This window comes from Marmota monax, unplaced genomic scaffold (assembly GCF_021218885.2).
Source record: "Marmota monax isolate L192 unplaced genomic scaffold, Marmota_monax_Labrador192_F-V1.1 WCK01_AAM20220418_F8-fsc02440, whole genome shotgun sequence".
Lineage (NCBI taxonomy): Eukaryota > Metazoa > Chordata > Mammalia > Rodentia > Sciuridae > Marmota > Marmota monax.
Genome location: NW_026694674.1, coordinates 1 through 12,189, shown reverse-complemented (window position 1 = coordinate 12,189; position 12,189 = coordinate 1). Strand labels below are relative to the sequence as shown.

At 54.3% G+C, this 12,189-nt stretch overlaps 1 protein-coding gene across 1 annotated transcript; it reads right to left on the bottom strand.

Moving 5' to 3' along the window:
* Positions 1–7,850: 7,850 nt before the first annotated feature.
* Positions 7,851–12,131, bottom strand: LOC124078516 (protein L-Myc-like). The gene has a single exon (XM_058572341.1). The coding sequence runs from the start codon at positions 12,110–12,112 to the stop codon at positions 10,907–10,909; it is 1,206 nt and encodes a 401-aa protein (XP_058428324.1). The 5' UTR covers positions 12,113–12,131; the 3' UTR covers positions 7,851–10,906.
* Positions 12,132–12,189: the final 58 nt, after the last annotated feature.

Sequence of the window (12,189 nt, the reverse complement as noted above, 5' to 3'; positions counted from 1 at the left end):
GTTAAGCTAGTGGGCAATGCACCTTTTGACACTGACGCTAAACAGGCGCGTTTCCCTGCTGGACTTTTGGCGCAGATTCAGATGGCTGGCTTACATGCTTGGAGACGCCTCCCTCAAAAGGGCTTGGCTACCACTTCCCTGGCAAAAATCCGACAAGGGCCTGACGAGCCTTATGGCGACTTTGTTGCCTGGCTTAACCTAGCCGCGGAACGCTTGCTTGGACCAAGCGAAAGCGAAAGCACCTTTGTGAAACATTCTGCCTTTGAAAACGCCAACCCGGCATGTCAGGATGTTCTTCGACCACATAAGGATAAAGGGGAACTTTCTGACTTTATTAGACTCTGTGCCAGGGTGGGTGCAGCCCATGCCATGGGTCTCACCATAGGTGCCGCCTTTACCAAGGCCTTTCACAATCCTGGCTCATGTACTTGCTTTACTTAAACAACCTGGCCATTTTGCACGTGAGTGTCCGACAGGCAAACAAAGCCTAGGGACAACATGTTCTCCAACAGGGGCTAAACCGCCCCCAGCCACCCTTTGCCCTAGAGTTGGTAAAGGTCGTCACTGGGCCAGTGAGTGTAGATCTAAGAGAAATGCCCTTGGACAGCCTATTTCTTCCCTCTTCGGGAAACTCCTTTTGGGGCCAGCCCCTGGCCCTGACATCCCCCAGGACAAACCCAGGGGCAATAAGGTTTGTTCCCTCCCAAACTCCCTTCTTGCTTAATAATTCCAACCCCACACTTGCTAGTGATTGCTGGCTCTGCATGACAACAGGGGCAATCATGCCTATGGCAGTTCCTATTAATTCTATAATAGACAATGATAATACATGCCAACCCAGATTTCCTTTTAAAGTACAGCCTATAGGCACTTTTACATCATGTCTTTTAGGCACGATGCAGAATAATACCTATGATATTGACGTTGGAGTTACTTCCTTTGGAAATTGCTCAACAGTACAAAATTATTCCTCACCCACCCCATCTCTTTGTCCCCCCCAATGGCACAGTTTTTATGTGTGGAGGAAACTCGGCCTTCCCCTGGCTTCCAGCAAATTGGACCGGTGGTATTTGCTTGGCCTTAGGGGAACAATGCTGATTTTATGCCAATAAATCAGGCATAGTACACACTAAAATTAAGCAGCTTCAAGAAGATCTAGAAAAGAGACGAAGGGAACTATTTGAAAATCCCCTCTGGACTGGGCTTAATGGATTTCTACCCTACCTTCTTCCCCTATTAGGCCCTTTGTTGGGTTTACTTTTAATGGTGTCCATAGGACCCTGCATTATAAACAGGCTGGTAAAATTTATTAAAGAACAGATTAATATTTTGGCCTCTAAGCCCATACAGGTGCACTATCATCATCTGGTGCCGCAGTCTGGCTGGGCACAAAATCACAAGCCACCACACAGCTTGTAGATTCAAACAGCAACTCTTTATTCCCGAACTCACACCAGCCGTCTACAATCATGTTCTGGGGAAATCCACGTTCTCTGCCCAAATCTACCCCCACTGGGCTTCTGTCTGAATCCCGTGAGAATTCAAGGGGAACTCAGGCAGCAGGATACGCCCTATTCCCAGCAGGAATAACCTTAAACCTGGAACCACCCTAAACCCGGATTATCCTAAACGGGGAACGCCCTAAACCCAGATCCGCCCTGGTCCTAGCAAGGTCAACTTATATGCAATGTCACTGCAAAATGTCCTATTTCCACGAGTCCTTCCACTAAGCAACATGGGGTATGCTGGCAAGGAAATTGTCATACCTACTTGGCTAATGGCTCCCAGCAATCTGGAGATGGAAGACCGTGCTGCCAACATTTAAAAGGATGTTCTACCCTTCTCACAGGCTTATTTCTTAAGTTTACATTCCCACAGATCTCTCTTTCTTATATAAAAGTGTAAGTAACAGCTCTGACCAACCATCTTCTGCCCTTGCCATAAGGGTTAAGTTATCGCTCTTCCATGGGCTCCTCCGCTTGGGGGAGGATGCACCCATGGAGTGAAGACTTTAGGCCATAATAATGGAGGGTGCAGGAAGGACTACAGGAGGATGGATCCATGGATCCCAAAACCCAAGACCTCTGAGTGACACGCTATGGTGATGGTGGTTGGCATGCTCCCCCCTCAAAGCTGTCTCCTCCAAAAACATGCCAAGGCCACAAAATCTCCCAGTGAAGACGCTTGCTAGGATCAGGATATATTCTAAGGCCTCCTAGAGGAACAGAGCCTCTATCACCCCGTAAAAACATGGCCGGTAAGGTATGGTCAAACATTTTATATAAGAAAGGGGGAAATTTCAGGGGCTAGAAGGAAATTCTCCTTCAAAGAATAGCCTGACATTTGCAAGAAACAGCCCCCTGGGAGACATCCTGCCTAGTAGACATCCTGCAGCTACCTATCTCCCTGGAACATCCTGTGGTTATCAGGATCATCAGACATCTTGCAGCTGGCAGTTTTAACATCCACATCCAGCAATTGCTGATTAGAGAGCTTCCCCATCCCCAGCATAAATACCCCTGTGTGAACAATAAAAGTTTGCAGCTTGATCAGAACTCCTGTCTTGCTGTCATCCTTCGTGTCTCTTGTGCCTTCATTCCTCCCCACCTAGGTTCGCTGCCCACGTTGATGTGTCCTGCCGGTCGGGACAGGACGGGGCATTGGACCTAGGAGCCCTCAACCACGGAGCCCCATTCCCAGCATTGGTTTGTGTTTTATTTAGAGACAGGGTCACACTGAGCTGCTTCCCACTTTGCTGTGGCTGAGGCTGGCTTTGAATTCGCCATCTTCTTGCCTCAGCCTCCTGAGCTGCTGGAATGCCAGGTGTGCGACACTGCACCTGGCCCATCTGTTCACTCTCGTGTGAGCAGAAAGCTTTGCTCCAGGGAACCGATGTTCGTGTGGGTGGCAGTCAGGTGTATGTCCCCCGGAGAGAGTCTGAGGGGCTGGCAGAGCCTGCCCTGTCTGTTCCTGGCCCAGAGGCCACAGAGAGCGGGTGCAGGTGAGATGTTGGTGAATGACTGAGCGAGAGTCTGGGTGCTGGTGTGTGTGTGTGTGTGTGTGCTTACGAGTAATGAAGGCCAGGGTGGTGCACACAGGCAGGAGTGTGGCCCAGCGAGGCCGAGGCTGTGTGCACACCATGAGCTCACTGCCCAGAGGGTCCTGGGGATGTGCGCAGGTGGCTGGGGACTGGCCCCACGGTGCTGAGGTGGCCTCCCAGTCTGCCAAGTCCTCACCACATGGCCTGGACTCTGGAGTCTCCCTGGAGTCTCCTCCTCATCTGTAGGTGACAGGATCCCATGCCTCGGCCTCAGGGAATCACCAGGATGAGGCTCATGTACAGTAACGTGGGCTGGCTCCCAGCTGATGGGATCTGAACATCTGGGCACTGCCTGAGTCGTTGGCCATGGTCCTCATGTGCACCCACCCACCCACCCATCCGTCCATCCACCCATCTGTCCATCCACCCATCTGTCCATCCATCCGTCCACCTGTGTACCCATCTACCATCTGTCCATCTGTCCTTCCACCCATCCATCTGTCCATTCTAACTGCCTCAAACCCCTGGGTACCGGGCAGGACCCAGGAGGGCAGTGAGGAGAGGAGTGAAGTCTGACAGTCTGGTGGGGGAGAAGTGGGCATGAGCTCCTCCAAATCATCGTGATAATTTCTCCCTCACCAGGAAGCTGAGGCCTAATGGAGCACGAGGCCAGACAGGACAGGGAGGGTTTCCCCAGGATGTGGCACTCTCCCCAGAATCCAAAGGATGAACCATCTGTAAGGGAGTGAACAGGAGGAGGGAAGCACAAGGCGGCCGCTGGAAGTAGCATGTGCAAGGGTCCTGTGGTGACCAGAAGCCTGCTGGGTGGGCCCTCTGAGGAAGAAGTTCCACTGTGGGTGGTGGGTGGAGATGGAGAGAGAGCGGGTACCAGGGACTGGTGGGGGTTGGTCTTGTGATTACAGGACAATTTTGGCCTTTATTCTGAGATTCTAGAAGCTGCGGAAGGATGAGAAAGGTCAGACCCTGGTTTTTGAGATCTCCCCCCACTAGCCCAGACCTGGGGTGAACAGTGGCCTCTGGGTGGGGGACACACAGTCTATCTTTTCAGATCAAACTGCCTGCCAGGTCACCCCCAGGATATGGCTGCAGCCCTAAGAGCCCCTGGGAGACAGGGAGCCCAGATGCCCCCAGGCCCATGGGCCTAATTCCCCAGGGGTATGCAAATGTATGCAAATCACCTCCAGGAGCCAGGAAGAGCAGAGCATTAGATCCCCCAGGGGGAGGCTTCATGCAGATGCCCGGGGCCTGCTGAGCCTGGGAACCAGAGGCCTCCAGGGTTCCAGGGAGGCCAGCCTCCGCCTTTGCTCTGGGCCCCTGAGTCCTTGGCCAGGCCCCTGCTGGGAAGTGGACTCTGTGTGGGAACTAGGGTGGATGGAGGCTCCTGTCTGCAGGTGTCCAGGCTACGTAGGGTCCCCAGGACAGGAAGACCCTGTCCCCAAGTTTCCTGGGACCCTGCAGAGCCCTGACCTCCACCTCTGGCCCTGGCACCCCTTCCTTCCCTGCTTGTGGCCTCCGCTGTCCCTCCCCCTACCTCCCTCCAGGCTCCCCTGTTGGCCTCTGGCCTTTCCCTCCCCAACATTCCTCCAGGAGCGCCTCCTGCCTTCCCTGCCCGTCCTGTGTCCTCCGGGTCCTTGGTCCTAGCTCTGTGCTCTCGGGCCTCTGTGTCTGGGCTCCGCCGTACCCTCTCCTGAGCCCTGGGCCCCAGCTTTGTTCTCTGTCCCTTGTTCTCTTCTGCCAGGGCCCTCGTGCTGCCTGTCCCTTTCCATGTCACCCTCCCTGGTGACAGTCCTATGTCACCGTGTCCCCTGGTCCCATGAGCATAGGGGCTGCTGGGCTCTGGGAGCGGTGGACACCCCTGTGCACCCTGCCTCCCGTTGGGCCCCGGAGCCCCCACCCTGCCCAGCAGTCCCTGCTGGCCTAGGGGGTCTGGCCAGGGGTGGGGCAGGGGGACCGGCCGGTCCCCTCTGGGCAGAAACGTCCCTTGCAGCAGGACGTCCTGGCCGGGTGCTGTCCTCACCCCTGTGAGGTGGGTCCTCACTGGTGTCCGAGTCTGGGGCTTGTGGACAGCATGGGATTGAGATGGCCCTCTGTGTCGTCTTGGTGACTGTCTCTGCCCCCAGGATCCTTCTTATCACCTCTCCTGTGTCTCCAGGGAGACTTGTGCCTTGGTCCTGACCTTGATGAAGCCTGGGTGAATTAATGGCTGCTGGGCGCATGCCCTGAAGGGCTCCGTCCCCTGGCCTCCCCGCCCCACACACCAGGGGCCCTGGGCTGGCCGCTGCCCCTTGCCACAGCCCTCTGCGTGGCCTCCCTGGCCTTTGGCTGAAGCAGAGGAGCCAGCCTCCACCTGGGAGCCAGAGTAGATCTCCCCCTGCGTGGAGTCAGCCTCCCCTCCCTTGTCCCAGTGCTGGGGGCGGTTCCCAGCATGGCGCACAGTAGGTGCTCAGTAAACAGCTTCCTTCCTCCCAGATCAGTTGAGCGGCTCAGGCAGGGCTGGCCAGCCCCTCTCTACGCCTCCCCCTCCTCGTCTGCAATAAGGTCAGCACAGAGCACCCCCTGAGGCCTCTCTGTCAAGCTGGACTGGACTGGGGTCCCCGGGGTGGCTGCCAGTCAGTGGTGACTCCACAGTGCCACCAAGCGGCCACCGCAGATCACCATGAGACAGGCTCGAGGTCTGGGGTTAGGGACAGGGGTGTCTCTGACCTCTCCAACCCTGCTGGCACCCCCAGACCCTTTATGGCCATGTAGCAAGGGCCACAAGGGAAGGAATCTTTTTGGGGACACATGGCCACCACAGGAGGATGAAGACCAGAACTCCCAGTCCTGTGCAAGCCTGCCTCAGAGTGCTGTGTGGCCTTGGGGCAGCATATTACTCTCTCTGAGCCTTGCTTTCCTCATATCAGACCACCCTGGAGGCCTCTGGCCGTCGTTGTCCCCTGTGTCCCTGTGGGTGTGTCAGGGCTGTGTCCACTTGGCAGTTCTCAGTTGTGCGGAGCCTACTCTGCGGTCTACACAGGACAAGCAGCAAGACAACTCAATAAGTAACTGTGAAAGTTCCTTCTGGGTCAGGCCTTGGGCTGGGCAAGTGGTCAGTGCCAGCTCATGTGACATACATGAGACTGACCTTTCTACACACCTTATGGTCACTCACTCCTTTACCGACAGCACAGAGACCCGAGCACTGACTCTGCCCATCAGTGAGTTCACCCAGCAGTCCTTTTATTGAGCACCTACATGCTAGGTCTGTGGTCAGCACTGGAGCCCTGGGGAATAGTGCAGAACCATCTTGGACCCTGCTGGCTCTCTATTGAGTGGGAGGCCCTACAGTGAGCTAAGGAAACACCATGGAAGTCAAATTGGGAGGTTCAATAAGTGACCCTGAGGAAGTGAAGAGGAGCCGTAAGGGTAGGGGAGGAGGTCAGCCCGGTCAGAAAGGAGGCTGGAGGGTGAAGACCACAGGCAGCATTAGAAGTCTCAACGTGAAGGCCAGGGGAGCCGCCTGTGCAAAGGCACTGCAGCAGGAATGAGCTGACATCACTGAGGGTCTGAAAGGAGGCCCACAGCACCACCTCTGCACCTCCAGATTCCAGGGGGTGCTGATGACACTGGGACTTGAGAAGGTCACCCGGGAGACTAACAGAAGAGCTGCACCTGGGCCTTCTCTAGGGCCACTTAACAGGCCCTGTGGACATAGAGCTGGATTGGCTGCTTGCTGTCAACTCCAGGGTGACAACAGTGGGTAGAATGGGGTCCCTCAGACCCCAGATCTGGGTTTTGCTAAACTCTCTTGAGCCGATGACTGAGTGTCATGTGGGTGGGACAGTTTTATTTATCTATTTATTTTGGGATAATTATCAGTATTTTTCCCCCTGTTGCCCCCCCCCCAGGCCTTGGGTCCAGTCACACTAGGACACTTCTCTATGTAACACATTGCAGGTGACAGTGTGGCTGGCAAGTTCATCTTGGGGACCTCCTGGGCCAGTGTCTTCAAAGGTAACCCCCAGGGAGGCTAAAGATCCCCCAAGCATGACTCAATCCGCCTTAGACAGGCCCTTCTGAGCTGAGCCCAGGGAAATCTGTCCCCTGTTGGTCCACCCAGAAGGTGCCCAGCTGGAGAACAAGGTGGGGCTGGTGGAGTGCTCTGGGGTGGACTGGCAATGTCTGCCCCGGAGGCAGCCTGGGGTTTTGGTTCTGGGGAACCACCTCAGGGTGACTCCTGCTGCACTCAGGTCTCACAGTGGGGTCACCCCCATGAGGTCGGGAGGATCCACCCCTGGCTGGGTGACAGACTGAGGGCCCTCAGTAGGCACCAACCTTCACACTGTGTCTTCCACCAGGAAATTGCCTCCCGGGACCGTATGAGTCTGCGAGCACTGCTGTAACAGAGCACCCCAGGCCAGGTGGCTGGAGCAATGGGGATCTATGTCCTCCTGGTTCTGGGGGCTGCAAGCCCAAGGCCAAGAGCCATCAGGGTGGGCGTCTTGGGAGGCCTCTCTCCTTGGCTTGTAGAAAGCCATCTTATCCCTCGCTGTTTCTGCTTTTTAGATCTGCTCTTCGTAGAAGAACCTGCCATGCTGTCCTCAATGTCCTCACATTACCTCAGTCACCTCTTTGAAAACTCCAAACACAGTCGCATTCAGGGGTACTGGGGTCAGGACTTCAACACAGGGTTTGGTGGCAGGTGGGGGGACCTGATTCAGCCCATAAAGGATGGAGCATTCACCTTGGGATAGGGGGGAGGCCCTTTGAGAACTGCCCATCCACCCAGTTGTCTGTCATGAGGTTATAGACACATGTCCCCAAAGTCAGCAACTTAAAAATGTGATTCATGTTTAAATTAATTATCTTAAACATATTCAGTGATTTTTCATGATTTTATGTGTTAATTTTTCTCAGGGATCTGTGAGTTGCCACAGGCTCCTCTGTCTCGTGAGGCACCTCTAGGGTGGCCCCATGAGTAGGAGTGGGAGGTTCTGGGGGCTGGTTCACTTGCAGCCCGGGAGTCGACCCTGGCAGCTGCTGTGGGGGCAGAGGCTCACGGGTGGCCTCTGCGTGTGGTCTGGGCTTCCTCACAACATGGCGGCTGTGTTCCCAGGACTGTCTCAGGGGAGGACCCCAGCTGTGCGCTCTTGTGTGACCTCACCTCACAGCGTCCCTTCTGCTACACTTATCTGACCAAGAAGTTGCCAAGAACATCCCTACTCCTGGGGAACGGGGATCTGTCTGCACTTCCTGTTTGGCAGACTTCTGGAGACGTCTCTATACTCCTCTACAGAACACAGCTTTCCAGAGGCAGAGGGGACTCAGAGGAGGAGGTATTGCCCAGGCCCAGCATGGGATGCCCTCGCTCACCCCAGACAGTCCCTAGGAATGTGGGGCTCCCCATGCAGGGCCAGGGAGGTGGCCTCCTTCTCCCAGAACCCACCCAAAGGCCCACAGCTGGACCTCAGTCGGCCTGTGGGATGGATTGTCACCTGGGAGGACAGCACTGATTTTCTGCTTTCTTTTCCTAATTCCTACTAATGTGTTGGTTAGTGGGGTGTCCTCAGGAGTCACAGGTCCTCCAGGACCCCTTCCTTTTCTTTTTCTCCTCTACTTTCTCTCTCCTTGTCTCCCTCCTCTACCTCTCTGACATTTGGGTCCTGCTCAGACCTGCCCTCTGGAGGCAGCTCCTTCCTTGGAACCAGGCTTTATGGCCACTTAACAACTGGTACGGCCGCTCAGGACCATGTCCCGCCCAGCTTTCTGTCAGCCAGGCCACATCCAGCAGGAAGCAGGGAGGGAATGAGCCGGGTGCATCATTGCTTTGTTGCTTAAGGACTTTAAAAAAATAAGATAAAATTCACATAATACAGAATTAAAATAGGGTTTTATCACATTCACAGAGTGATGCAAACACTGCCTCTATCAAGTTCCAAAACTGTGGCGCTCGGCCCTGGCAACCTCTGATCTATGTTATTTTTCTCTGGATTTCCCAATTTTTGTATATATATATATATTTTTTTTTGAGAAATCTTTTATTAGAAGATGTCCCAGAAGGCAACAGTTTAAAATCAGGCAATCAGTAATCACAACTAAATACAAAATTTCAGGTAAACTTGCCTTTCAAAATAAAATCAGACCCTTGCAACAGAATTGCCCAGGAGGTTTTTTTTTTCCTTGTACAAAAACAGTTAACACCACTTTGCAAAATGCATACAAAAATACAGTATATAAAAAAAAGACTCACCCCAGCATAATACCCAGAAGCAGCTTATAAAACACGAGCCATCAAGGTGAGACATTAGTAAACTACTCCCCTCCCCACCTGTCCTCCTAAGACAATTCCAGAAGTCAGCTGGCTCCTGAAAATCCTGCTCCACAAGGTAGAGTGGCTAGTTCCAAAATTTCCACTGGGATTCTGAGGCCAGGAAGCAAACTCAGAAAGAAACCATTGTGGACAGTGGGTTTGGAAATAGCAGCTGGTTTTACAGAGCCTCAAACTGTGCTTTCCTTCCCCCCTCCCCAATTCCAAACCCAGAGCCAGAAGGCACCTGCTGTCCTGGGCAGCAGAGAGGCTGATCCTTCTTCCAGGACAGGCTTAGGGGTTCCTGTGCTTGCCCACATGACATTTGCTGGGTTGGGTGTCTTTCCCAGATTGGAGGCTGCACCTGGATTCCACTTAGAGCTAGAGAGTCCAGCTGGGGCAAAATCCATTATGGTTGGTTAAACAGAGCTCCTGCAGGCGCTTTTAAGATCCACCAAGAAATAAGTCCACCTTCTGGAGCACTGGATGAGTCCTAATGGCTCTCAGAACCTCAGTAAGGCCCAGATTCTGGGAAAAGGATCTGACTCATGTCAGACTAGCAGGGAACCAGGTTGGTGGCTACAGAGCCAGCAAGCTCCTTGGAGTTGCATGAGAAGGACAGGTTTGCACAGTTCCAGTAGAACTTCAAATGGAGTCAAGGATTGAGATGAGAGGCAGGTAGGGAGAAAGAGGAAGAGTTACAGAGTGCTTCCTTCTGAGGTGCCTTACACCTGCCTTGAGAAAAGATCCCATGATGGGCCTCAAATGCCCCTTGGAAAACACCTGGGCAGGGAACAAGTTCATGGGCCAGGACTCCAAGCCTTTCCCAGGCCCCAAGCCAGGATCCATTTTCCTGTTTCTTGGAGGAAATATTTTGACCTGTGGGAAAGGGTACTGTAGAGCCCATTGCATAACAAAAGCAGAATGAGTCAAAAAAATGTCCTTTAAGTAAGGACAGAAAGGTCCCTCCTTCAGAGGAGAGGGTCCAAAGGGCTCTAAGACAAAGAATCTGAGGCCAAGCTTTTTAAATGTTCTCAAGGTCGCAGCATTCAGAGTAAGTAGAGAGGTGTCCCCTAACATCATAATATAAACTAAAGGTTTGCACTCTTTAGGTACTGTAAAGTGTCTGACAGTGAGGTAATGGTCCATGTTGTTCAAGTCTGTGAGCTTGCCTTCACCCAAGACAGCTCGTGTGTCTCCTGGAAAAAGGAGCCTCAGGGAGAGCATCCAGGCCCAGCTGTCCTTGCATCACCCCCAGAGACACCAGCGGGAGCATCCTTTCCTAGCCTAAAGCGCCTGCAGAGTGTGAAATTTCATGCAGGCTGGACCCCCCCACCCCCAACATCCACCACCTGTTGCATAGCATCTGTCAGCTTTTTCTTCAGAGCTAGTGAGCTAGGCAGACCCCAAGGCTCCTCAGTCAGCTGCCTGCTGAGAAGCCAAAGGCGCCAGAGAGGACACAGCACTCCCATGAGTCAGGAAAGAGGGAGAGCTGTTTCAAAGTTTCCAAGAATGCAAGCCCTTATTGTGTGTGCACTGGCTGCAATGCATTCTGGGATCTACTGTTCAGACTGTCCCACCGTAACCAAAATGTGCAAATTACTAAAGGGGAAAGGGAGGTTAAAAAATACACTGTCTTTGTAAGACAGAAGAGTCAGGCTTTTGGTCAGTTTGTAGCCACTGAGGTACGCAATTCTTTTCTGCAGTTGCTGCTGCCGGCACCGCAGCTGCCTTTTCTCTGTAGCCATCCTCTTCTCAGCGCCCACCAGGGCTTGCAAGTATTCCAAGGCCTTGCTCAGGATCACTACTTTGGGGGCCTTAGAGCAGCTGGCCAGGGTGGGTACCTGGTCCCTCAGGGCTAAGAACCTAGAGCGGAGGTCATTCCGTCTTTTGCCCTCCAAGAAATTATGGTTCTTCCTCTTGGTCACATCCTCAGTAGCAGAACTGACAGGTTTGGGGTGGCAGGACTGAGGAGTCTCACTTTCCACAGGCGGGGGACTCACAATCTCTTCATCCTCCTCATCCTCCTTCTCCTCAGGGGCTTCTCTCTCCAGAGTCTCTTCTTGGGGACCCCTCTCTGGAACCTCTTCTTGGGAGCAACTTTCTGGGGGAAAACGGGCAGCATAGTTGTGCTGTTGCTGATGGATGGAGATGTGGAAGTGTTTCATGCCGGGATCCAAAGGATCTGCTCTCACCGTGATGGTGACTGGCTTCCGTATACCCAGAGACTGTCTCTTCTCCACTGTCACAACATCAATTTCTTCACTCTCCGAGTCGCTTGGGCTCTCGGACCCAGAGCAGGCCTGGGTCTTGGGTTCGCCCAGCTGACAGGGGGTGGCGGGCGCCGGGTTGCCGGCTTCAAGGCTGGGAGTGCAGTCCGGGATGGTGGGCGCCTTGGGCGGGTTCCCCCGGGGTGAGCCGGGGGTGAGCCGGTCGCTCACCGCTCTCTCCACCCTTTCCCGGGCAGAGAAGCCGCTCCACATGCAGTCACGGCGGATGATGGAAGCATAGTTCCTTCCCGAAGCTTTAGAGTGACCCCGAGATTCCGCCTCGTCCCCAGCCCCCCCTCCAGGCCACGGCTCCGGGGGGCCAATCCCAGGGGCTGGATCGCCGGCGCCGGGACCAGAGCCCCAGGGTGGCGACGTGGGGGGAGACAGCACCAGCTCGAATTTCTTCCAGATGTCCTCGCTGGGCGCCGTGGAGCGGTAGAAATCCTCCCCGCAGTCATAGTCGTAGAAATAGTGCTGGTACGAGTCGAAGTCCATGTCCGCTCCCTCGCTCCCGCTGCCCGCCACCTGGAGCGGACCGGCTCCCCGCCGGCTCGGGGCAGCCCGGCAGCCCG

Bases quoted from the DNA above. Each gene is read 5' to 3' on its own strand.
- LOC124078516 (XM_058572341.1), bottom strand. From the start codon at position 12,112: ATGGACTTCGACTCGTACCAGCACTATTTCTACGACTATGACTGCGGG.